This window comes from Paramormyrops kingsleyae, chromosome 23, assembly GCF_048594095.1.
Source record: "Paramormyrops kingsleyae isolate MSU_618 chromosome 23, PKINGS_0.4, whole genome shotgun sequence".
Classification (NCBI taxonomy): domain Eukaryota; kingdom Metazoa; phylum Chordata; class Actinopteri; order Osteoglossiformes; family Mormyridae; genus Paramormyrops; species Paramormyrops kingsleyae.
In genome coordinates this window covers 12135050-12162008 of record NC_132819.1, presented here as the reverse complement: position 1 = coordinate 12162008, position 26959 = coordinate 12135050, and the positions used below count along the sequence as shown (strand labels likewise).

The window sequence follows — 26959 nt, the reverse complement described above, 5'->3', positions numbered from 1 at the left end:
TGGCCACAGGCTGTTGCCATTTTCCCTCCTCTTTGTGTTTTTATCTTGGCTCGTGGTGTTTGGCCCTTCATTTAACCAGACGAGGCCTTTTCAGTTCCGCGTGTCTCTGAGTTTGGCAAGAACAGGCCCTTTATTTCCCTGGAAAACGTGCTACCTGCCCAGTGGAGTCATCATTCATAGGGCCGCTGGCTTCATCTCGTCTGAGCTTCCATGTGTGTCCCGTGAATGTTCCGGAAAGAGTCCAACTCCGGGGGTGTCCGTGTGAACAGAAGCTTCTGTGTCACTGAGCGGCTGGGCTGCGGAGATCCTGCTTACCCAGCATGCACCAGGAGAGTAGGGGGGGCCTGCTACTTCCTGTCTGGTGACACGCTGCTGCTCAGCCCCACTTGGCTATTTTGTCCCCCTTGTGAAAAAAGTGTACTAAAGTATGTACTTAAATACACTTGGTACAAAAAATATACTTTCAGCAAAGTCTATTAAGTACATTTTAAGTGTGTTGTATCCCTAAAAAATGTACTAAAGTATATTTGATTACAGACATAATATAAAAGTGTGCTTCAGTGTACTTAATTATGTTTAAAAGCAAAATATATTTTCTAAAAGTACACAGAAGTATAATGTCAGTGTATTTAAAAAATGTGTGTAAAGAGAATGCATTTTCATTATACTTCTAGTGATCAAAGCATACTGTTAATATACTTTAGTACACTATTTTTTCACAAGGGCCAGGAGATAGGCTCTGCTAAGCCTGTAACGCTTGGAGGAAGCAGCCGTCTTCTAGGTTACAGTAAAGAAACAACCAAAGCTCGTCTCATGTCTTCAGTCTCATCAGTTCAGCTGTTTTGGCACCAGGGAGTTTTTCCACCATCTTCCAGAACATTCCAAGCTCTATAAATTAAGTACTGATTTTAGTAAATGAAGTCCTCAGTAAAACTGGGGTTGAGCTCAGTCATAGGACAGACTTTTCACTAAAGCCCCCCCCCTCCCCCCCCCCCACCCATGTTGACTTATGCTGCAGCATAAAAATTAAAATCTGCATTGTAATACACATCTAGCTTTGGGAATAATGGGAGCACTGGGCCCAGACCTTCGGTATCCAGACGCAAATTAGGACAAGCTAAGGATGAAGGGAGTCGGAACATTTCATCTGGAACAACAGAGCCATAAAAATGACTGGATTGCTGTCAGACCCTACAGACGTCAGTGTTCTCTTCATCATTGGGTTTGTTTAAAGTGCAGCAAAAAGTCCAGTTTTCCGGGTGGAGACGAGTTCTGTATCTCCATGATGAAGATGATGACTGCTGAGATCCGCTCACGGTCTGTTGTTACATCCTTGCTGACATACAAGATTGGCTTCTGCTTTTTTGTATTTTTTCCCACAATGCACTGCAGGTCTCAGTAACCCACCATGATGCCTCTTGAGACCAGACTCCTGTATAGTTTTCTTGCGTGTTTCCTGCTGTCTTTCCTTTGCATCCCTGTCCTCTGTTTGGTTTCCTCTCTCATCCCCATGTCATGTGGCTGTTCTCCATCCCGTCCAGGGCACACTTCACAAACGCTGTCATTTGATATTTCCTAAAGCCGTTTTACTTTATGACAGATGAGTTCCCTAGAATCCTCTGGAGGACTTGGACTCTCAAATGAAAGTCGTCTAGTTTATTTAGGGAATTGTGCACTAACTCATGTAGCTGACTCTCCTTGTGTCCCACGTGGAGATGGGGGCTGAGCTGAGATGGTCTGGCTTTGGGTGTGGTTGGTGGCGCTGTTCTGTCTGTGTCTCCCTCTCCCTGAATAATTGCCTGGCACTTGCATAGACGGCCACAGGATTCGCCCTGGAGCGGCCAGTCGGCGATGCCTTCACCTGTACTTTCTGTATCAGCATTTAAGTGGGACAGTCACTGCTGGGTCTTTATTTGTATGATTGCTGTTAATTATGTGCTTTTAGAAGCACATAATTCGGATGATCACAGTCCCCAGGTGATTATGCAATATGGGTCATTCCCTGCTATTTGTTATTGAACATGACCCTTCTTGTCGTGTGAGGCATTATTTATAACCCCCTCCCCCCCCAGGAGCACACGTTGGTGGGGGCCGACACCTCCCAGGACATCCAGCTGTTCGGCATCGGGATCCTGCCGGACCACTGCATGCTGGACATGAGCCCGGACGGGGACGTGACCCTCACCCCCATGGAGAACGCCAGGTAGGCTCTGCAGGGGGCGCAGTGTGGCACAGCGAGGACCTTAACATGCTGTATTAGAACAGGCCACTTATTCACAGCTGCTCCAGTACACTGACCTGCTGTGGGTAAAGTAAAGTAAAGATGGCACTTAAAATCATGCGTACATCTTCCAGAACTGCACCTCCTCTGCAGGGTCCTGGGGCCTGGTGGCTGTCTGGGCGTAATCATAGCAGTGATAATAATCATCGTAATGCTTTACACTGTGCAGTGCGATTCTGTGCAGTGTTTGGTCATGTCAGTCAGGGTATGTTAGTCCATCTCACAGCCCACCTGTGTCTTAAATTGCTTGTCTGTGAGATATTCAGTAACCACCCACTTTCCATCAAGAAGATAATAATAATAATAATAATGATAATAACTGATACTTTATTGTCCCCGTGGGGAAATTGTTTTTACGCCTCCAGCTTGCTCTTTGTAGAGTAAGTTGTCCGGGAATATGTCTAGATTGGAGACTTGTCCTTCTTTCCCATCAATGTGGCTGCCAGTTACTGACCTGGTGCATGTGTGTGTCCATAGGACCTGTGTGAACGGCACTGTGATCTACTCCACGACTCACCTGTGGCACGGGGACCGAATCCTGTGGGGAAACAACCACTTCTTCAGGTACCAACTGGGCTCCTCTCTGCTTATCTTCAGATTTACCAAACTAATACCCAATAATTAATACTTAGAACTGCTGCACATGTTACCTTGCTAGCTGTGTAATGAAACATTTGTGTTTGCAACAGCCAAGCGACAGCACTGATTATCCTGCAGGATTAGTTACCGTATTTCTTCTGCATCCAGGGTCAGTCTACCCAAGAGGAAGAGGCGGGACCGCTTGAAGGAGGCGGACAGGGGCTCTCCGCGAGACAGTCTGGTGGAGCAGGACGTGGAGACGGCCAGCGAGGCCTCGTCCGAACAGGACTACAGCTACGAGTTTGCCCAGACGGAGGTCATGATGAAGGCCCTGGGGAACAATGGTAGGACTTGCTCATCCTCTGCACCTTCATCATCACCATCATCACGCACCAACAGGCTAATTAACTGTTCTTAAAAAAATGAAAAAGGGAACCAAGCAGCACTGTTATTTAAGAGGCTATCGACAGGAAGAGGGGCCTGTTTGTTTTGTGAGGACCATCCCCATGTCTGTCCGTCAGAAACATAAATAGACACAAACACACACACACACTCACTCACTCACACATGCTCGTATCTCCAGGGCTGCCTCTGTCAGCGTCTTTCCTCAGCTTGACATCGATGTTGACAGGTTTCAGCGGTTCCTCTCTGAGATGATAGTAATAAAGAACTTTCCGCACCTTAGCTCCTTTACCTCGTATTTCACAGTTTATTCCTTTTTAATTGTTGCGAAACACTGAAAAAATGTTCTGTTCCACTTTCTTCTCAACTCACTCCACTCCTCTCTTCCTCCCCCTCTCCTATTCTCTCCTTTCTACCTCTCCTGTCCTCTCCCCTCCCCCTCTCCTCTGCTCCTCCTACTCTCCTATCCTCTCCTCTCTGCCTCCTCTTCTCTCCTCTCGCCTCCCCCCCTCTCCTCTGTTCCTCCCCCTCCTCTCCTCTCTGTCCCTCCTATTCTCCCACAACCTCACAGCATCCTTTCACCAGCCTGTCACTATGGCCCTGTTCACACCTGGTATTAACGTGCGTCCTGGGTGATCCAGTCACAAGTGGACAGCGCTTATTACAGGTGTGAACGCACCCAAAACGCATCGACATCCGATCGATCAAACCAATCTAAAATCAATATATCAAACAACAGTTTACTACCATCTCTACTTTTAGTAGAAATTAAAAAAATAACTGACCCAAAGAAAATTCTCTCAAAATAATGCAAACTAAATAAGTTTGAATCTACTGGGAAGTTGGTTTATATCGGACTGTCACAACCCATTCGCATGGAAGTGCACAAGTTTCGGGAAAAATAAATTGTGTAAGTCATTTGTTAAAGATCTTTTTGGAATTTGCACAGATAATATTTAATGCACACTTTGATGACGCTTCCTTATTTATGTCAAAACTGCTCTACGCTTTGTTAATATTGGTGAACTGTGCCGGTGAAAATTACATTAACGTAAAATTAAAGTGGGTCGGTAACGATGTGCGTTCAATGGCCTAGAAAATGAATTGAAACATATAATAATGTGTGATTGTTTATATAGTTTTATACTGGACTGTCTGGGGAGCTTGAACTCCTGGTCAGAAATTCATTTCCACTCCCGGCAAACAATGAACCACTTCCTTGAATTTTTATCAAATTTAGAGCTTCATTTATTATGAATAAAAGCTGAAATATTATCATATGGCAACCAAAATAATGCTGAACCCTTTGCCCTTGAATAGGACAGCAGTAGCCTGCCCTAGGTATATCTTAGTTCTAGGTATATCTTAGTTCTGAAAGACCTTTTTAACACAGACATTTGTACTGTGTTGAGACAGTATAAAAATGTATGTCTACAATGTGAAGTTGAACTTTTTGTGAAATAGTATTTATGAGTTTAAGAAATCACATTTGCATTTTGTGCAATAATATTTCATAATAATGACTAATGAAAATCACAGCGTTACTACGAAATACAATTTACATATTATACATAGAAGACAGTGTGAAATTTAATATGTTTTATGGAATTATTTAAAACTAAAAGGACACATTAATTATTGAAATATTTATTTATTTATAGATATATTTATTTATTTCATTTTGAGTATTATGCTGTTCATTACAAACATCTTAGTCAGTTTGTTTACCCTGGAATGCATCTATAGCTTTGGATTTTTTCTTTTAATGTTCAGCAGATGCTGCATATGGAAGTAATTTATGTGCTTATTTAAATAAGTTGCAGGAAAGTGAGATCCGATTCAAGGCAGTCAGTCCAGACGCATGCGGAGACGCATGTTAATGTCGGGTGTGAACGGACATGTTTAGTGATGTCCGATCGGATCACCCAGGATGCATGTTAGGCCCTGTTCACACCTGGTCTTATCTCCCTGATCTTCGCCCCCCAGATGTTACACCCTCAGTTACCTTTGGCTTCCCGTCTCGTCCTTTGGCTCTCTCTCCCCTCTGACACACACTGTTCTGTCACTGTCTCATTACACAGACAGGCCCCAGTTTCCGTCAGGTCTGTGACCCAAAGCGGTCGGCTCAGTGTCGCACTGCACATGCCAGTCAGCTGCTCTGCTTAGCCGCCTCTCCCTCCGCCTCTCTCTCCGCCTCTCCCTCACTGGGCTCTTTCCAGATGCTCTCCCTTTGAGGGGATTTATGTTTTCAGCCAGCCGGCCCACTGTAATGTATATGTTACTTTTGGGCAGATGTATTCTGTTAGATTGGAGGCCAGTAGTGGGAATTTGACTCCGTGGACTGGGATCCATTAGCAGATAAGCAGAGTAGCTTCTCTGGGCGGGAGGCAGGTCTGGGGCCTACAGCTGCACTGCGACTGGGCCATCCACTACCTACCTTAGTGTTTGTATACACTAGTCCGCTTTTACCCCTTTCTCTCACTGTCTTTCTTCAGTCTCTGTCTCTCTCAGGCCATTTTACTGCTTTACTGGAAGTGAAGCACGTTTTGTATAAGTATGTATTTTGTCACACTTTTTCTTTAAATCAGTGATATTTGTAGAAATGCAGTGGATCCATGCTGAGATTCATGCTGAATGTGACACTGCAGTGTGTGCTTCAGTGTCAGTGTCTGCGTCTGCGTCTGTGTCTGTGTCAGTGTGTGTCTCCCAGCATGCAGATGCCCCCCATATAGTGGAGGCTGTGACTTTCTACTCTCCACTTATCCTTCTCCTCCCTCTATCTTGCGGCCGCTCTCTCTGCCGACTCTTTCCCATAATCCTCTTCTGTGTGACCCCAACCCCCGCGCCCCTGTCAGACCCTATGCAGAACGTGGTCCAGATACTGGAGAAGCAGTACCTGGAGGAGAAGCGCACGGCCCTGGAGGAACAGCGCATGATGTACGAGCGCGAGCTGGAGTCGCTACGGCAACAGCTGTCTCCCGAGCGGCCGCCCCCCCACCTGCGCTGCGGCGCTGACCGCCTGGCCTTCCCCACCCACGTGGCCCACGGCAAGATCCGACTGTGGTCTGAGGAACGGTGAGCATGCGGTGTCACGGCGGCCGGCGGCCCGTGGAGGTGGCCACCCTTAGTGACGCGCCTTGTCCTTCCGCCAGGGACGAGCTGTTCCGGCAGAGCCTGTCCCGGCTGCGGGAGCAGGTGGTGAGGGCCAACTCGCTGGTGCGGGAGGCCAACTTCCTGGCGGAGGAGATGAGCAAGCTGACGGACTACCAGGTCACCCTGCAGATCCCCGCTGCCAACCTCAGCGCCAACCGCAAAGTGCGTCTCTCCAGTGTGCCGGACCGACCCGCCCCCCTCTGCCAGTCACCTTAATTCTTATCACACCAGCCCCATCTAATCTCCTTCACTAAGTTGTTCGTTTGGACGGACACACACACACACACACACACACACGCTTCCTCTGCGCAGGCTTAGGGAAGGCCTCCATTAGGGCCTAAATGGACAGATTCCCGCAGCAGACAGCATGTGGAGAATCGTCTGTCTAATTACTGATAGTCTGACCCTTTGACAGCAGTAAATGAGGGAGCTCAGCCCCCCCTCTGGCCTGGGCCTTACGTCAGGGCTCCTTAGCCATCACCACCGTGTGCAGATTGAGGTTCCGACCTTACACTGCGGTTCTAAGGTTTGATAGCAACATGCTGATGGCTCCTGTGATCAGTTAGGCTGAGCAGATACTCCATGTCAGGGAGGACACTGAGATACTTCAGGTTTTACAAACTACAAACTGAAGGGCTCCTGTGCTCGGCTAAATAGTTCAGTTCTCACGCATTGACTGGTTTGATTCCATGACTGAAAGACTCGTCCAGCTGTTTCACATTAACATTAGTGATGCATGCGTGATTGTAGGAGACTGACCAATCAGCACACAGCAAGAAATCAGTGCTTATGTGAAATCCAGGTCCTTTTAATTGAAGTGGGACATTACAAACCCAAAGTGTCCTCTCTGACATGGATTATCTGGTCAGCCTTTTTAAGTAAGATTAAGTAACCACACTAACAGCTCATCTAATCAGTTAAGTAGGTCCCTGCTGCCGGCTCATGTGATCTTTATCGTAGTAAGTTGAATGCGCTCCTTTCCGTTCCGCTGTTTCTCTGTGTTCCTTTGGGTCCCTGCTAATGCCCGACCTGCTTCATTCGTACGTTTTGACGTTGTGTATTTGCTCCGACATGAATCAGTTTGCTGTACCTGTGTGCGCACGTGTGCTCTCTGTCCAGCGGGGGGCCATCGTGAGCGAGCCTGCCATCCAGGTGCGCCGGCGGGGCAGAGGGACACAAGTCTGGACCATCGAGAAGCTGGAGAACAAGCTAGTGGACATGCGGGACCACTACCAGGAATGGAAGGAAGGGGTAGAAGACGTGGTAGGATTCCACGAGCGCTTTACCTGCTCAGAGTGCAGGGATGTCGATGACTGTCACCCAGGAATGACCCCGACTTCGTGTCCCTCACAGTACAGCAAGCTGAACAACAAACGTGGGGACCCTTTCTACGAGGCACAGGAGAACCACAACCTCATCGGCGTCGCCAACGTCTTCCTCGAGTGCCTTTTTCACGACATCAAGCTGCAGTATGCTGTTCCCATCATCAGCCAGCAGGGGGAGGTAGAGAGACTTTAAATGCTTGTGATGTCTTTCAGTTAGTATTTCCGTCAGTGTCTGTAATTTGTGGTCAGCACCTTGGGCTGTGTCACGTAGAAGCTTTTTCAAAATATGTGTGTGTTTACATATGAATGAGGCTTCTTTGCTCTTTGAGTGAGTATTGGTACTTGCATATAGGCCTACATTAGGTCTTCACATTTGTCCCCCATTTCAAAAGCACCGATTTCTCCACATTTTTGGTCTTTTTTATTCACAAACTATGGTCGTACTTTTATTTTGTTAGTTTTCATCTGATTTGCTTACCTTTGAGGATGGAGAAATCCAAAGGCAAGACCCCACAAAGTCAGAAAACACCCCCCTTCTGCTGGGACAGGTTTAAAGAAAGTTTCCCCACAGTGACAGAAAAGCCAGATGCTGTACAGATGCCTCCTTGAAACTATGGCTTGGCTTTTTATAAGTTGGATTAAATAAAAGAACATATGAAAGCAGAAGCACTTTTCACCTGTTCATGTTTAGGGTTTTTACAGGCAATGTTACAGATAGGAAGCTCTAAGTACATGGGGGTCCGTGGGGAGAGTATTGCTATGAATACAGTTATGGAGGCCTGTGTGTGCAGCAGGTCCATCTGCATATGTGTGTCTGCGCATTTGTGCAGCAGGTCCATCTGCATATGTGTGTCTGCGTATGTGTGTGCAGCAGGTCCATCTGCATATGTGTGTCTGCGTATGTGTGTGCAGCAGGTCCATCTGCATATGTGTGTCTGCGTATGTGTGTGCAGCAGGTCCATCTGCATATGTGTGTCTGCGTATATGTGCAGCAGGTCCATCTGCATATGTGTGTCTGCGTATGCGTGTGCAGCAGGTCCATCTGCATATGTGTGTCTGCGTATGTGTGTGCAGCAGGTCCATCTGCATATGTGTGTCTGCGTATGTGTGTGCAGCAGGTCCATCTGCATATGTGTGTCTGCGTATATGTGCAGCAGGTCCATCTGCATATGTGTGTCTGCGTATGTGTGTGCAGCAGGTCCATCTGCATATGTGTGTCTGCGTATGTGTGTGCAGCAGGTCCATCTGCATATGTGTGTCTGCGTATGTGTGTGCAGCAGGTCCATCTGCATATGTGTGTCTGCGTATGTGTGTGCAGCAGGTCCATCTGCATATGTGTGTCTGCGTATGCGTGTGCAGCAGGTCCATCTGCATATGTGTGTCTGCGTATGCGTGTGCAGCAGGTCCATCTGCATATGTGTGTCTGCGTATGTGTGTGCAGCAGGTCCATCTGCATATGTGTGTCTGCGTATGTGTGTGCAGCAGGTCCATCTGCATATGTGTGTCTGCGTATATGTGCAGCAGGTCCATCTGCATATGTGTGTCTGCGTATGTGTGTGCAGCAGGTCCATCTGCATATGTGTGTCTGCGTATGTGTGTGCAGCAGGTCCATCTGCATATGTGTGTCTGCGTATGTGTGTGCAGCAGGTCCATCTGCATATGTGTGTCTGCGTATATGTGCAGCAGGTCCATCTGCATATGTGTGTCTGCGTATGTGTGTGCAGCAGGTCCATCTGCATATGTGTGTCTGCGTATGTGTGTGCAGCAGGTCCATCTGCATATGTGTGTCTGCGTATGTGTGTGCAGCAGGTCCATCTGCATATGTGTGTCTGCGCATTTGTGTGCAGCAGGTCCATCTGCATATGTGTGTCTGCGCATTTGTGTGCAGCAGGTCCATCTGCATATGTGTGTCTGCGCATTTGTGTGCAGCAGGTCCATCTGCATATGTGTGTCTGCGTATGTGTGTGCAGCAGGTCCATCTGCATATGTGTGTCTGCGTATGTGTGTGCAGCAGGTCCATCTGCATATGTGTGTCTGCGTATGTGTGTGCAGCAGGTCCATCTGCATATGTGTGTCTGCGCATTTGTGCAGCGGGTTCATCTGCATATGTGTGTCTGCGTATGTGTGTGCAGCAGGTCCATCTGCATATGTGTGTCTGCGTATGTGTGTGCAGCAGGTCCATCTGCATATGTGTGTCTGCGTATGTGTGTGCAGCAGGTCCATCTGCATATGTGTGCCTGCGCATTTGTGCAGCGGGTTCATCTGCATATGTGTGTCTGCGTATGTGTGTGCAGCAGGTCCATCTGCATATGTGTGTCTGCGTATGTGTGTGCAGCAGGTCTATCTGCATATGTGTGTCTGCGCATTTGTGCAACGGGTTCATCTGCATATGCGTGTCTGCGTATGTGTGTGCAGCAGGTCCATCTGCATATGCGTGTCTGCGTATGTATGTGCAGCAGGTCCATCTGCATCTGCTTATGCGTGTCTGCTGTGTCTGTGGGACAGCTCCATATGCATCTGCGTATGCGTGTCTGCTTTGTGCCGCGTATGGTGACCGGCATGTCGCCCAGGTTGCGGGCCGTCTGCACGTGGAACTGATGCGGGTCAGCGGCACCGTTCCGGAGCGTCTGTCTGGGGGGGACGACTCGTCGGAGAACTCCAGTGAGAGCGGCAGCTACGAGGTCATGGACAGCAACGGGGAGGTGGTGCACATGGCCAGGAAGCTGACCTGCAGGGTACGGCCGGCTGCGCAGCCACGCGCATACCGTCACACCAATGGCACCTCACTGTCTACAGTCCCACAACCACCTTGTGTGTGTGTGTCCCCCAAGGTGCGGATTAAAGAAGCTACTGGGCTCCCTCTTGACCTGTCCAACTTCGTCTTCTGTCAGTACACCTTCTGGGAGCAGGCGGAGCCCACTGTGGCCCCGCCCATGGTCAGCCCAGACATGCCCACTCCCCGCACGCCAGACTCCCAGTTCACCGTTCGCTTCGACCACTGCACGGTTAGTGGTGTGGCCTGTTTGGGGGATGGATGGGGTGTGCGACCTTTGACCTTTCACGCGGTCGGTGTGCCTCGGGACGCAGCAGCATGAGTGCCCCTCTCTGCGTCCTTCTCCCCCCCTCCCCCAGGATTACATCGTTCACGTGACGGAGGAGTTCCTGGAGTTCATCTCGGAGGGCGCCCTGGCCATCGAGGTGTGGGGCCACCGCTGTGCGGGAAACGGCCGTTCCCAGTTCGAGGTGGATGCTCTGCAGGCCAAGAGCAGGACCCTCAGAGACCGGTATGCGCCCTCACACTCACAGGGCTGTGGCCCATTTAAACAGCAACCTGAACCACTTCAGAACCGATTAAATCCTGTAAAAGCAGCGCAGGGCACCACAAAGGCACTTTACTAATAGGTCCCTGTATAAGACCCTGAATGCACGCAGCTGCCCCTTTAAACCCCTGTCCAGTGCAGCCGGATTCTGTTTGCATGCTTGGTTTATGCTACTTGTGCACAACAGCCTTTCACACGTACACATGGTTAGTGAGGCAGTCCCCGGGTTACGAACGTCCACCTTACGGACAACTCATACTTACGAGCAGACTGCCATAAAGCCTGTTATATTGAAAATTCGGGTTAAGTACACTGGTTTGTAATAACGAACGCACATAGTACTTTGTGACGCTCGTGAAAACGTTGCGCAGCTTCAGCAGTTGGAGTGCAGTGCAGTACCCTGTGTAGTTACTCTGTTATTGTCAGGTTTGGCGCTATTATTTTTCCGACTTAAACACAGGCTTGGGGATCGGGTCTCCTTCGTAACCTGGGGACTGCCTGCATGCTCTTTCCCTCATGCACCCGAACCCGAACCCGAACCCGAACGCTACCCCCACGCAGGTGGAGTGAGGTTTCCCGCCGCATAGAGCTCTGGGCGTCCATCCAGGAGCTGAACGAGCAGGGCGAGTACGCTGCCGTGGAGCTGTACCCCTCCAAGGACCTCAGCACTGGGGGCGTCTTCCAGCTCAGACAGGTCTGTGGCATCTCTGGGGTCCTGGAGGTGTTCAGGTGCCACCTACGGCTGTGTCATTGGGGGTGTGTGTCCCTATGACCAGGGTCACTCTCGGAGGCTTCAGGTCAGCGTGAAGCCGGTGCACCAGTCCGGCACTCTGCCCCTGCTGGTGGAGGCCATCCTATCCATCTCCATCGGCTGCGTATCTGTCCGCTCCACCAAACTGCAGAGACCTCTGGACAGCTACCAGGTGAGGAACGAGGTCCCGCCCAGCCACGGCCTCCTGTCCAATCTGACGCACGCACTCCATTTGGTTGCTAAGTACTACTTCTTACTGAACTCCGCATTAAGAGGAATTCCATTGGCTACCGAATGCTTCCCTCATAATTCTCATTGGCTGGGGGGCCTGTCCTTCAATGAGAATTCCACATCTCATTCAGAATGTTCCTAAAAGTCAGAGGAACATTAATATTGCTGTTATAGCTGCTTGGTATTTATTTAGAAAACAGAAATGTTTTCTTTGCCAATATGAATCGGCATGATAGACCATGCTAACATTCACAAGATTACATCCAAGGGAAATAAATGAAAACTAAGCAGAATGTTTAACTTGCACTAGAAATATCACTGAACTTGAACAGCACAGAGTTATATTATATTGACAGCAATAATTAAAATAGCATGGTCATTATCAACCTTTCCAAACCTTTCTGGAATCCTTAGTTACCAAAACACTTAAAGAAAGTCATTTGTGTTCAAAAGAAAACAGCAAACAATTGACTCAGTGCTGCAAGCCCATACAAGTCGTGTGTGAAATGGCTATTGTGTTACCTTTTGAGTTTAAGTCCTTAAGAAGATCCTTTTTCCCAGGCTACTCTCATCATTCAGTGGGATTATTCAAGGTGTAATTCAGGTTTAGCGCCCTGCTAAAGACTGCTCCCATGAGACCAGCACCCTTTATGAGGCAAGGTCCTTAACCACTACTCCACCTACTGGGCCATTTTGAGAACTGAAGCTCCTCGTAGTGGCAGCATGGGTTCAAAACCCCTCTGTGCCGCATCACCTGTCCAGAGCGAGGGGGCCGTGTGACCATACGGAGGCATGCTGTTTTGAGACTGTGATGTATAAACAAAGGTATCACCCCCCCCTCCCCAGACTGGAGAGAAAAAACATGACACTTTTTGTTACACAGTTGGCGATAGTCTAAATACAAACAGCATTAAACACCACCATGAGCAGTAGAAAAGGCATGTTTTTATTACAAAGAAGGCCGTTATTCATATTTGTGGTGCAGTTTGCTTCACTGAGTTATCGCAGGCAGGGAGAATCTTCCAGAAAAAGTCTGTTCAATTTGTGTGCCGCAGGGCACAATGTGGTTCGAACCCTGTCCTTTTTGTGCCCCTTGGCATGGGAGGGGAGCTTCGAGAATAAACCTGTGGCACGGTCATGCGCCGTTGCTGAGGTTGTGCGTGCAGCGTAGCGCAGGGCTGAGTGATAGCCAGCCGCAGAGTTGGCGCCCAGGGCGATGCAGACGCGTATATCCGCACCATCATCCTTTGCCTCTGAACCCCGGTCTTGTTCTCTCTTCAGAAGGAGGAGGATATCGATATGGATAGTTACCAGGTACTGGCTCGGTCCGCTGCTGCTGCCGTCAAAGCCGCGGGAGCATGATGGGAACTCGCTGCTGATCATGTGCATTCAAACGGGGGGGGGGGGGGGCGGGGGCACCAGCGGACGGGGAGGGGGGGTGTGTGGAAATAACAGCTTCAGTTTAACACTTCACGCTTGCTCCTACTCACTACAGTGGTCGTGTGTCCTAAGGGGATGGATTTCATGTCACATTGCAACATGTGGATCTCAGAGCATCACCAAACCCCGATTTTTCTCTGAATCGGATCCGTCCCGTTTTGGTTCTGATGGATCCCGGCCCACAGATAGTTCTACTGTAGGATTCCTCACGCTGGTTTAAGTGATCGGTTTTCTGGGTGTTCAAGTCGTAAAGTTAGTGACTTTTTTTCATTAACAGGAAGCAAAGAGTTTTTTTCTTTTTTTTTTCTTTTTTACATTTCACCTCCCCCTCCCCAAGCCTCACTGGTCCAAAGGAGTCCGTCGCTCCTCAGTCTCCTCTTTGGATTCATTCACTAACCGGTCGCCTGCTTCCTGCCGACAAACAGCTCTGGGAATAAAGCCCCTTTGTGGGTCACATGATCAGTGCATGGCTGCATGACTCATTTGCATGGGCGAGTTCACGGGGGGGCGGGGGGGAGTACAGACAGCACACAATGCAAAGGGAATCTGTTTGTTTGCCCCGAGCTCGTCCCTCCCGCACAGGCACTTTCACCCGATCACTTACGGCTGGAGTGTTAGCAGCTGGCCCTTGTCCAATCACAGGCAACCCCCCCCCCCCTCCCGTGACTCACTTTGCCTAATGAGGAGAAAGTGACTCAGGGGAGTGACTCAGGGGAGTGACTCAGGGTCACTGTAGTTGAGAAGCTACTTCCAGAACTTTGCGGCCAGTAAAGAAAGGCTTACACTTTAATGTGGGTCTGAGAGTGACCCCCCCGGAGGGCAGTGACCTGACACCGTCGTGTGACTGAGCCTGTGGGCGTCCCCCCCCCCAATGCCCGGCAGGCTCTCTGCAGCCCCTAGCTGTTGCCCCTGGCCGCGGCCTCTCTCCCGCCATTGCCCCTGTTCTGACTCATCCCGGCGCCCCCCCCCCCCCAGGAGGAGGACCTGAACTGTGTGCGTGAGCGCTGGTCGGAGGCCCTCATCAAGCGCAGGGAGTACCTGGATGACCAGATCAAGAGGATCATCAACAAGCACGGTCAGTGCAGGGGCCTTGTCCATGCTGGCCCTTACTGTCTCGGGCCCCTTGATTGGTTTATTTGGGTTGTGATTGAAAGTGGCCCTTGATTGGTTAACTTGGGTTGTGATTGACAGCGGGCAGTAACCCCACCCACAGTTTTGCAGTAAGTTTTAAATGTAAGTGAACGAATATGAAATCCATTTAAACTGTGGTACCTTAAATCTGACAAGTTACCCCGATAAGCCAGAAACCCCGCTTCGTAGTACAGGCCACTGATTTTACATCGGGGGCATGATGGTGTTTAGGGAAAGGCGCTATATACAGTCCAGCAAGCCACATGACAGCCAGTTGTATGTTTTCTACACTGTTTCCTGAGCATTGTCTCACTCCTGCCGCCCTCTCTCTTTCCCTCCCTGCTATGACCCCTAACACCCCCCCCAGAGAAATCAGAGGAGGACATTGAGCGGGAGGCGCGGCTGGTGGAGCAGTGGGTGGGGCTGACGGAGGAGAGGAATGCCGTGCTGGTGCCAGCCCCTGGCAGTGGCATCCCCGGAGCCCCGGCGCACTGGTGGGTCTCCCAGGTGCCCCCCCCCCCCCCAGGCATATCGGACTGCACATGGGGACCCGGTCCTGACAAGAGTAGGGGTTACATTTGGGTGGTATGACAAGAAGTGAAGTGATTTGCGTAATATACCATGGCAGCACGGTGTCAGAAATGTTTCAAATATTATAATGTGATTTTGCTGTAATAAATATTGGGGTATTTATGAAACCAAAAGAGTTCAACACAAATTTCTCACAAATCCATCTAAGAGTGATTTAAACTACAAGGATGAAAATCATTATGATTGTCTCTGAGAGCAGCACTCATGCAAAAAGCAACGGAGGGAAAATTTAAACTGATCCTTAAACGTACTAGATAATCTTGAAAAGGAATAATCATTACAATTGCAAAACTTGGAGGGGGGGTGACTGTGGAGCATGCGCAGAGTGCCTAGGCCAGTTTGAGTCCGATTGAACGTCTACATGCAGAAGTAAATCGACTCCCAATCACATTGTCTGGGTGTCTTAGTCTGACTTCCAGAAATTCAATTTTGTACGATTTCAGTCAAAATAACATATTTACATGTACTTTACAAGTGTGGTTTTACTCGGACTAACACAATAATTAAATTTTCTTAGTGTGCCTGTGAGCATACTGACTGTGATACCATTTAATACCCTCACAGTCACTCTTTTCAGACTTTAAAGACCAGTGTCCCTGCTGTTACATCTTGTGGTGCCCTCTAGTGGAAGAATGGTGAACTCCACATGCTCGGTGTTTATTATATGTTTGAGATACACCTTTCAGTAGAAGGCCGGTTCAGTTCGCCCCTCGCAGTCATTTGTTGTTCTGTGATGATGGTTTGTTTCCGACACAGGACACCCTGTGCCGGGATGGAGCCACACATTCCTGTACTCTTCCTGGACCTCAACGGTAAGATGCCTGGTTACCTTGGTGACGAAATCCGTCTCCGTTCCTGTTGGTGAGTCACGCTTCCCGCAACACCGCACTCTGTTTCAGCATGCCTGTCTTTTTCTCTCTGCCCCGACCCACCCCCCTCCCCAGCAGGCGATCTGACGGTGAATGGTCAGCTGAGTGGCCCCCCCACTGCTGGGGTGAACTCCATCCTGCCCAAAGAGCATGGCAGCCCTTTCTTCTACCTCCCAATTATCCGGCACAGCGACGACGAGGTAATGTGCCATGATTCTGTGCTGCCACCTTCAGGCAGAAATGTGACACGGCCGCTCTGCATTTTTTATTACAGATTTAGTAAATTTACATTTAACAGAATGACAGACATACAGCATAAATTTATCAACAAGTGGTAAATGAAGCTTTGAAACCCTAGCCAGTGTCCTGTAACTGCGCTGCTGTTGGTTGGTTTGTCATTGGTGATGTCATTGGTTCCTATTGGTTGAACCGGGCAGTGACATCACTGTTGTGTGGGGCCTCCCCCAGGTATCTGCTGTCTGCTCCTGGGACTCGTCCATCCATGACTCTGTCCACCTGAACCGCGTCACTTCGCCCAACGAGCGCATCTACCTGATCGTCAAGGCGACGGTGCAGCTCAGCCACCCGGCCTCAGTGGAGCTGGTGCTGCGCAAGAGGATCGCGGTCAACATCTACAACAAGCAGAGCTTCACCCAGAGCCTGAAGAGGCGCATGTCGCTGAAGAACGTGCTGTATTCCTGCGGCGTGACCTACGAGATCGTCTCCAACATACCAAAGGTGCCATCCGCACAACAGCGCCCCCTGTCTTTTTATGTTTCTGCTTCTATCTCTCCATCTGTACCCCCCTCACCTCCTCTAACTCCCTGCTCCTGGCCAGGCATCAGAGGAGCCGGAGGAGAGGGAGACGCTGGCCTTGATGGCGGCGCGCGGCGAGGCGGAGGGAGCGCAGGACGGGGAGACGTACATCGAGAAATATACACGAGGGGTCTTGGAGGTGGAGAACATCCTGAGTCTGGAGAGGCTGCGGCAGGTGGGCTCACACACACACACACACAGCTCCACACAGACACACACACACACAGACTACACTCCTTAATGGACAGTAAATAAGACTTATTTAGGGGCTTATTTAGGGGCTTCAGGGTATCTTAATAAGCACTATATACTTCGTTATCCTGTTAGTGGCGGTCTGTGTCTTTGGAGGTTAGGGCACTATGCCTCTGATCAGAAGGTTGCTGGTTCAAATCCCAGGGTCCCGAAACTGATGTCACTGGTTAGGCCCCTGAGGAACATCAAATACCCAAGGGACTGTCTGACTCTGCTTCCACAAAATAATAATAATAATAATAATAATTCACATCGCTTAGATAAAAGTGTCAGAATAAAATAAGTATATGCAGTGTTGGTAATCAGACATACAGAGATTTATGTCATTTTTGTCCCCAAAGACGTGTATAGGTTGTGTCCCCTGAGGACACAGTGAGTTTCAGTAACGTAGCACCCAGCCTGTCAGAGCCTTTCCCGTGGGCACTGAACCCTTTCTGTCCGCAGGCTGTCACCGTGAAGGAGGCCCTGGCAGCCAAAGGCAGACACATGCGGCGCAGCGTCAGCACACCCAACGTCCAGAACGTAAGAGGCCCCAGTGCCTACTGCCCAGGCCTGCATTCACAAACCGGGGGTCCTGCCTGAGCAGAGCTGCGCCAAGGCCGTTGTGGTTGTAGTTGGCATAGGTCAGGAAATGTTTACTGACCGCACATGTCGCCCTTTCAGGCCTCGTCCAGCAGGATCGACCTGACCGCCTGCGACGATGAGGATTTCAAGGTATTGCCTCCTTGGTGAGTGAACCCATCTCATTCAGGTGCGCTGCGCGGTACGGCTAAAGTTCACAGCATCTTCGTCTGCCGCCGGCCCACAGGGACGCTGCGAGAGCCAGCTGGACTTTCCAGACACATGTCTGCAGGAAGGGGCACTCTGCGGGACTGGCACCAAGGAATCACCCCTGAAGAGCAAGGACAACCAAGGTAGGTGCCAGCCTACTGGCAGAATGTTCTCCGCGACTGTGTGATGCCAGCTCTGTCCCAGCGGCTCAGGATTCAATCCCATTTCGCTCTCCAGTCAGCTGCAGCTCTTTGTTTATGGTTATGAGTTTTATGAATTGAAGAGGATGGTGTAGGCATTTGATTTGCAGTGGTCTTACAGTCATGGTTTTGGTGGTCTTGAGGCCTGTCCATACACTCTGTATCTGCAAACACGATGCGAATGACGTAGTGGCTGCTGGGGAACGCTTCAGCATCTCAAACTTTTGTGTCTGCGCAGCCGGTTTCGTATCCCGCTGGTCCTCAACCACTGCATGTGTTGGATACAGTCACAAAAACACAACCAACATGGACCCGTTTCAAGACCATCTTCAATATGTGAAGAAGTTCACTGTTCACTGGCATATTTGAGTTATAAGGACTCAAAAGTTGAAATCCAAAGTAAAATCTGAAATCCACCAAGCAAATCATAAAGTGCAGTAGGAAATGTACCTGAGCCAGACTTTGTTGTAGTTATGGGAGTATTTGTTCTTTTGTAATAGATGATTCAATCTGTATAACTGTTTCAGATACCTTTACAGTTGAGAATTGTTTATTTATTTATTTTTTGACATTTATACTTTATAATTCTGATATCTGTTTACCGGCTGTTTAAATAGATGGTATATTTCGGTTTATTTCAAACCCAAGAGTATTAACACATAGTATAACTGTGTCAAACTAATTCTAATGCTGTTTTACTTTAAAATGTAATCGCTCGGAAGTCGTCTTTGTGTTGCCATCTTTTACCATGGTGCTTTACCGTAACTTAAAAACTAAATTGTGTCCAATTGAGTTCAATGCTGCACGTTTGTCTCTAATTGAATGCTGCCTGCGGTATATTTGCCTGTTGTGAAGTGGCTGATGTTAATTAGCATAAAGTGAGAGCCAGCCTTTCCAATTCCTCAACAATATTGTCCTTTCGTTCTCCCACGCCTTCTGCACATGTGCGAATTGTGTGGGCGTGGCTGCAAAAGCATGAGCAGCTCCGTGTGCGGATTGTGTGCGAGGAAGAGTATGTCCAGGCCTCCGTGGTGGTACGTGATGTGGTTCACGGTGCTGAGATGCCATGCTTCTATGGCCGTGTGGTCTACGGCAGTCTGTGCTCCCGCGAGAGGCTTGTTTATGGTGTGACGCTGGCATCACTGCACCCGCAGGCTCAGTCCCGGAGAGCCCCACGCTTCCCTCCAGCCCCTTCAAGGCCCTCTCCTCCCAGCCGCCCAAATTCCTCAAGGCCTTGATGCCTCTGAAGGAAGAGAATAAGGCCAAGAAGTCACTGGAGGCCCGGCCGCTGTTAGGCCAGGAGGTACCAAACGCACCCCCCGTCCCCTGGTTTATCCACTCCCCCACCCTCTGTCCCTCCAGCACACATACATACGTATTTGCCCAGGCTTTAACAGGCTCAGATGTCCCCTCACTGCCCAGTGACGGTTCTCCATCAGCACCACCATCCCCTCAATGCTAACCTGACTGACCAGGCTTTGTAGATGATGTCATGATCAGGTTTGGAGACACACCCATTGCTGGGCGCCTCTGAGCTGTGCTCGGCCCGCATGATTGGCGCTGCACTGGCATGAAAATATTAACCAGAAACATACAAACTGTCAAGGAGCAAGCAGGGAAAGCCTGTTAAATACAGTGATAAGAGCACCCGTGCCGTATTGCCATGTTTAACTGGCCGCTGTTTGTACCTCTTTACTCTCCGTTAAGGATGTGACTGTGTGCATGCGTCACGCGCCATTGACCGCATGAACTCCACACCATGTATGTGCCGTTTTTTTAATCCTGTTAACCTCCCCTGCCGTCGCCCATCCGTGTCACATCTGCTGTTCTTGTTGTCTTGACCCAGTTGCAGAGCATGCGCCGTCTCGTGGAAAGCGCTGCGCCGGTCCCTCACTGCCCCCGGCGACGGCCCAGGGCGGAGAGTGAGGGCCGCAGCAGCAGGCAGCTCAGTCTCAGTAACACACACCAACACACCACTGTAAGTTCCAACTGATTTACACTGCCCCCTACTGCCAGGGCACTGTAATTACAACACAGCCATTCCTCCCCAGACCTCCTGCATGGTAGCAAATATTTAAAATGGGTGTTAGAATATAAACATTTAAGGTTGGCTTGAATGGATTACAGGCAGTCCCAGGTTACGATCAAGATCCGTTGCAAGTATTTGTTTGAATTTGTGGATAAGTCAGAAAAATAATACAGTACATAATAATAATTATTATACCGCTGTTTCACAAAGTAGTGCGTGAGTTCATTATTACGAATCATTGTATTTAAGTCAGATTTTTTATTTAAAATGTTCTTAGCCTGAGGACTGGCTGTAACACATTTTTGCATAATGAGAAGAGGTACTTCCCAGCACAGTTACACCTGTGGGTTATTCAGAGAATTAATTTAAATTGGATCTGCCTGAGCTGCCTCCCCCACCCTGCCCCCCCCCCGCCTGATTTCACACACCCCACGCCAGTGTCAGTCCTGTCCACACTCATTCGCCACCTCTTACTGTTGACACCGCGTCTCTACCTCGTTCCACCCGCTGGGGGCGCTGATGTGTATCTTGCAGTTGACCGTTGACCAGCCAGGTCACTTCCTGAGTGTCTAAAAACCATTTTAGACAAATTATTCTGCGTTTTGGCATCAGTTCATAGGCCATTTATGCCATGAATGTGAAACCCTGCAAATATGCTGGCAAGAACTGAGAATGTAGGTACAATGGCATGTAATTATCACACATAAAAGTGAATAATTTCCTTCCAACTTAATAATTCACATTAAACAGAAGGTCAGTTTTCCTTAGAGGACAGAGTCAGTATCCCAGGGACACAAATCCAGCACCTAAATGTGACCCTACCCCCCCCAGTCTGTGATGGTATGAGCTGATCTCGCACCATTGTGCCCGTGACAACATGGCGTCCCTGTTAGCTAATGTGCCCCCTGCTTTATGTTGTCTCGTGCCCCGTCGCCCCTATGTGAGCCAGGATTCCGAGGAGGAGACTGACGGGGACACGCCCTCTGGTCACCCGGCCCGCCTGGGAGTGGATTTCTGCTTGCCAGAGTTCCAGCGATTCCAGCCCTACGTGCCGGAGAGCTTTGCAGACTTCGATGTGTACAACGCCAGCCTGGAGGGCTCGTCTGTGGCAGCGCCCCCTGGTGGTGGGGCCGGGGTGGCAGGCTGTGAGAAAGCGGTGTCGCGGAGCCCCACGGTCAGCAGCTGCACCAGCGGCTACTTCTCCCACAGCGGCTCCAATGTGACGCTGTCCGACGCCGCCGCCTTCACCGCCAGTGACAGCCTGGACCAGCTGAGCGGACCCGGGCGTGACCTGCAGGACGAGCGCGCATCACTCCACACCAAAAGTGCCTCGGGGGGAGACTGGCTGAGCACTGGCCACACGCCCCCACCCCACAGCCAGCGCCCCTCAGCCGCCCCGCCTCTCCCGTCCCCCACCAGCACAGGTGGCCCCCCAGACATTCCCGGGGAGTGCAGTCTCAGCATCAGCCAGGAGTTCACGGACTTCCAGGGCGCTGAAGAGGGTGCAGCCATGGACAGCTGGCAGTCCGCAGCAGGCGGGAGCTCCGGGCACCACGCCGCCGGGACCGCGGTGCAGCGGCAGCTGCACAACGGCAAGGAGACTCGCGTGCGCCCGGCCTCTCCCACGTGCCACGTCGGGGCCGACCCGTTTGCGGACGAGCCTGGCCGGGCGGCGGCGTGGTCCAGCGGGGACGAAGGCTTGCCGGCCGCCCAGCTCCCGGACTGGATGGCCCCCGGGGAGCCGGTGTGGGTGGGCAAAAAGAGCGGCATAGTGCACTATGTGGGCGGGGTGGAGTTTGCCCCAGGCATCTGGGTGGGCGTGGAGCTGGACCTCCCTGCTGGTGAGTGGTCATGTGATCATTATCATGTGATCCGAGTCCCTATGCAGCCGCCGCTCAGGATCTTGATTAAATACATCTGATACGTCTGTCTTTTTTAAGTGTATATAGAACGGAAGACACATCCACACTAATAGATTAAAGTTCGAAAATAAGCTTTATTACAGATTTAAAGCTCTGTAAGGCTGGTAGCCACGACTCCACACCCCACTGCTAAATGGTAAACTGAGGTCGTGTCAGTGATGGCGCACGGTGACCCCTCCCCTCTCCCTGTCCCCAGGCAAGCACAACGGCACGGTGCAGGGCCGGGCGTACTTCCGCTGCCCGGCTGGCCGCGGCGTCTTCGTCAAGCCCTCCCGCCTGTCCCGCGACTCCCCTTCCACGTGTGACGGGGACGGCGGCGCGGCCTCCCGCTCACCCAGGCCCCGCGAAAAGCACCGCAGTGCCACCCTCCCCACCCGGCGAGCAGAGCAAAGGACAGGGGGCCGGCGGGGCTTTCGAGAAGGAGCTCAGAACCGCCGCACGTCCTGGAATAGCTGAACAGCAGTGTTCCGGCGTCATTCGCATCCCCACCGCCATTTTGCACTCCAGTGTAGTCGAGTCACATGATATATCTACTCAATGTGTTTTTTCTTTTTCTTTTAATTTTTTTAAACAGATCTTAATTTTATAAAAATGTATTCAAGTAAATCTGTTTGTTTGAATATGTTAAATAGGATGCAGCGGTTTTTTTATTTTAATCTTTGACACATGCTCAGTTGTACACTGAGAGCTACACACAGACTGACGAGGGCTTCCACAGTTTTTTTTTTTCTTTTCTTTTTTCTTTGACACAAGTGTTACAGCTTCCTGCGAGAGATTTTGAGTCAGAAACACAACATCCTTTGAGGGGGAGGCGATACTTCCTGAGCAAATGGAACGTGCTGCTGTTTGCCTGTCATTGCTGGTAGCCCGAGTCTTTGAAAGTTGTATGAATCACCAAAGACCTGATGTCTCATATCTGCTGTCCCATTGATGACAAAGTTTGCGTGGTTGTGTGCGAGGCATTGTCCAGTATCTGTGTATAAACACACACACACACACACAAGTTCAAATCATAACTTCTGATCCAGCTTCAGTGATGAAGCTCCTAGATCCAGCTGACCACTGTGTGGCCGGTCACTAATGAATGCGCCTGAAGAGTTCTCACCAAATCTGGTTTTCGTCTTATCCCCCTGGATCATTACACACCAAACTTGAGATGGCTGATTTAGTCTGATGGCTTCGTTGCCTTACAGCCCCGTCGCTACGGAAACACGAGGGGTTCTTGATTGTTGCATGGATGTTCCCTGAAGCCACACTCAACCATATGTGGGCCATGTCCATCATACGTGTCAAAGGTGAGGTGGTGAGGTGCTGTGGCTGAAATGCCATTCAGCTGCTACCGAGTGACAAACTATGATGTCATCATGATGTCATAAAGGTACTCATGTCTATAAATTTATAGTTGTGGGATTTTGGCAATTATGTCTGTTGGAGAAGAGCATTATCGGGAAATGTTTATAATGTCCACATGAATGGGTGTGTGTGTGTGCCTGTTTTATATTCAGAACTATGTAAAATCTTCTGCACTCTGCTTAAAACTAATATTTTTGGATGAATTATTTTAGTGTAAAGACATGTGGAACTGAGAATGCAGAAGAATGATTGGTTGGCTTGGTGTAGCGTTTAACAAGTAGTTTGAAGGGAAATGCCCTGTACCTTTAAATAAGAGAGAGAAACTGCTTTGCTGGGTGAGGACTTGTAAATAAGCCCTATGGCAGTGTTTCCCAATCAGGTCCTCAGGGATGCACAGACAGTCCATGTGGAGACTCTGGCAGGGAGCGAAAACGTGTCCCGTCAATGGGCCTCCGAGAACCATGTTGGGGAAACACTGCCCTATCGCAAAATAGTGTTTACTATATTATAATGTACAGAACTGTAATTTATAAGATATCAGTCAACTGTATTTAATTGATGCAGAAGTCTTTTAGAATACAGAACGTTTACAATCCAAAGAGTGCTGGTTTTATTTGCTTCCCTCCATTATATGTACTAACATATAAGCACATTGCAAACACACAGCAGAAGCTGTACGTACGTAATCGGTTCCATAAGTTCATGGCATAAATATACATACATTTATTTATATATATATAAAGTAGGGACTGACATAACTGGTACGCAAGTACGCATTCACCTTTAAAAGTGATACGTGCGGCAATCGATTGTTGTAACGCTGAATGCGTACGTATTTTATGTGCATTTGCGCTGATATGACAAGAGATTATGGCGCATTTTAACTTATATACCGCAAATGAAGTACAAATTAACATAGCCTATAAAGGTTAGAATGCGCGATAATTTCTAGTCATATCAGCGCAAATGCACATAAAATACGTACGCATTCAGCGTTACAACAATCGATTGCCGCACGTGAATGTGTACTTGCGTATCGGTTATGTCAATCCCTGTATATAAGGTACATTGTGTGATGTGCAAATATCGTGCTCTGCATCAGAATATGGCTACAGTTAATTTAACAGTCAAATTCAAGGATGTCTTCCTCATATGCAGGCAACACTAACTGACGTAGCCTCAATTTGCGGTGATATTTACTATATCCTTAGCTGTTCACTTTAAGTCTTCAGTAAATGTCAAGTATACCGTAGTACATACTATAAAATGACATACTATATAATACGAGTGTTACTTAAAATTGCTTTTAATAAAAGCATTATTTGTGGAAAAAATACTCAATACACATTTATGGTATCAACAGCCTACTCCTAGTCATTGTCCTACTTTACAATATGTCCAAAATAATACTAAAATATATAGTTTTGCAAAAGTATTCAACCTCCCTTAAAGTGATCAGATATGGCTGTTAGGCCTACATAAATTATGTTAATTGAAACTTAAACAGTCTTCCTGTCAATATTTTTATTGCAAACTCATAGTCTCTCACAGTAAATTTTCCAAGCCAAAATCAATTTTTTCTCAGTAAACCAAAAAGCGTAAAATACATGTTAGTATTTGGAACAGCCACCTCTTGGTGTAATAACAACTGTAATTATTTTGGGGTGAATAGCAATCTGCTTTTTACACTATTCAGGAGTGATTTTGCCCATACTTTATGGCAAACTTGCTCCAGGTTTCTGAGCTTAGTTGGATGTTATTTGTAATTTTCAAAGAAAATCACAGGTTCTCAATGTGATTGAGACCGGACTTTGACTTGGTCCCTTCAGAACATTCACCTTTTTTTTTTAATCACTCCTGTATAACTTTGGACTGGTGTTTAGAATCAGGTCCTGCTGAAAGGTTAACTTTTTCCTCAAGCTTTAGTTTTTTTTTTTTTTTGCTGTTGCAAATTGAAGCAGGTTTATTTGTAATATCTCCCTTTGATTTGACAAAATGCCCAGTTCCTGAAGACTAAAAGAATCCACATAGCATGGTGCCACCACTACTATACTCCACTGTATGGATGGTGTTCATTAAAGCATGGATCATATTGCGCAGGTGCTAACATAGTGATAATTTTAACGGGGGTTCATTCTTGAAAGGGACAAGTTCCAAGCAGATACAGAAAATGGTGCATGTACTGTTCTGGGATACAGTAGACGGTAAGCTAATATTCAGTACTCGTAGTTGACAGGTTGAATGTAGAAGAAATGGAATAAAGATCTGAGTGACTGTGACCAGAACCAAATCATTATGGTCAGATGACTGGGTCAGAGCATCTGCAAAATGGCACAGCCTGAAGAGTGCTCACGGTCAGCCATGCTGAGTACTTACTCAGAGAGGTTCGAGGAGGGAAAAACTATGATCCACCAATACACTTTCGGGAAAAAAGGTAAATATTTATACCTTTGGTTCTCACTGGGGCTGTACCCTTCTACTTGTACCTTTTAAGGTACAGAAATGAACTCTGAGGAATATCCCAAAGGTGGAAACAGCATTAATGTACCATCAATAGTATTGAAATGTTCCTCAGAGTCCATTTCTGTACCTTAAAAGCTAAGGGTACAATTAACAGACCCTTGAGGGTACAGTCCCAGTGACAAGCAAAGGTACAAATTTTTACCCTTTTTTCTGAGAATGTAGGATGTGAATGAAAGCTAATAAATCTGGTACAAAACAACATGAGTTAAATCGCATAAACGGCAGATAATTCTGATGATGATCATGGGAGTAACGTGTCAGAACACACAGGGTATTCAGCCCTGCAGCGTATGGTGCTGCCAGGCCACAAGCCCATCAGAGTGCCCATGCCACCGTCTGAGGCACCTGCAATGGGCACGCAAGCATCAGAACTGGAGCTTGGGGCAATTGAAGACATTTGCCTGATCCAATGGATTCTAAAAGATTAGGTATAGGAACCCTCTACCTACAATATGTTTCAGTTTGATTACGATGACACATTTTGTCAAGTTCCTGTGGACACACTGGGGTCACGGACCCCTGGTTGCTGTCTCTTGCTGTAATTTGTTTTTTTATACCCAGTTATTTTTTTAAACTCCATGCCTGCCTAAATGCGATCTGTTAGCTCTGCCTGAATGCCGATCTTTTGCATAGTGCTTTGGATTTGCAGAATAAACAGCACTCTTGGGTCCATTCTCTTTGTCCTGCTTTGTTACAACATTGATACCGTAGAGCAGGGGTGGCAAACCTGACCCATAGAGGGCCGCTGTGGGTGCGGGTTTTTGGGATGACCTCTCAATCAGCCAATAACTGTGGGTCCCCAGAACTGGAGTTGAGAACCACTGCTTTATTACTGGGTGATTGATGCAGTGATGGCCTAATGGTTAGGGATGTGCACTTGTAAGCAAAAGATTGCTGGTTTGAATCCCTAGCCAGCAGTGTACCTTCTCCAGGCACTGCATTAGCTGTCCCGTGCTATGTCATGATGTCACATAGGGGTTAAATGTAGAGGACATGCTCTTCACTTCACTTGATTGAGAA

At 48.6% G+C, this 26959-nt stretch overlaps 1 protein-coding gene across 9 annotated transcripts in view; it reads left to right on the top strand.

Moving 5' to 3' along the window:
* kif13a (kinesin family member 13A) overlaps positions 1-24015 on the top strand; it is a 67629-nt gene extending 43614 nt beyond the window's left edge. For 2 of the 9 annotated variants that reach the window (XM_072705686.1, XM_023790500.2), the window contains 26 exons: positions 2073-2203; positions 2759-2845; positions 3029-3204; positions 6118-6337; positions 6415-6577; positions 7535-7678; positions 7769-7918; positions 10311-10475; positions 10572-10745; positions 10873-11024; positions 11622-11754; positions 11837-11983; positions 13324-13356; positions 14458-14557; positions 14981-15107; positions 15961-16016; positions 16149-16273; positions 16542-16811; positions 16912-17064; positions 17586-17663; positions 17805-17855; positions 17950-18055; positions 19267-19415; positions 19959-20090; positions 21091-21982; positions 22260-24015. In XM_072705686.1, the coding sequence (XP_072561787.1) occupies positions 2073-2203; positions 2759-2845; positions 3029-3204; positions 6118-6337; positions 6415-6577; positions 7535-7678; positions 7769-7918; positions 10311-10475; positions 10572-10745; positions 10873-11024; positions 11622-11754; positions 11837-11983; positions 13324-13356; positions 14458-14557; positions 14981-15107; positions 15961-16016; positions 16149-16273; positions 16542-16811; positions 16912-17064; positions 17586-17663; positions 17805-17855; positions 17950-18055; positions 19267-19415; positions 19959-20090; positions 21091-21982; positions 22260-22519 (4374 nt within the window). In that variant the 3' untranslated portion in view covers positions 22520-24015. Of the gene's footprint in view, positions 1-2072; positions 2204-2758; positions 2846-3028; positions 3205-6117; positions 6338-6414; positions 6578-7534; positions 7679-7768; positions 7919-10310; positions 10476-10571; positions 10746-10872; positions 11025-11621; positions 11755-11836; positions 11984-13323; positions 13357-14457; positions 14558-14980; positions 15108-15960; positions 16017-16148; positions 16274-16541; positions 16812-16911; positions 17065-17585; positions 17664-17804; positions 17870-17949; positions 18056-19266; positions 19416-19819; positions 20091-21090; positions 21983-22259 lie in introns of those variants that run through there. The other 7 variants (XM_023790502.2, XM_023790503.2, XM_023790504.2 and 4 more) reach the window with 7 other exon arrangements.
* The last annotated feature ends 2944 nt before the right edge of the window (positions 24016-26959 follow it).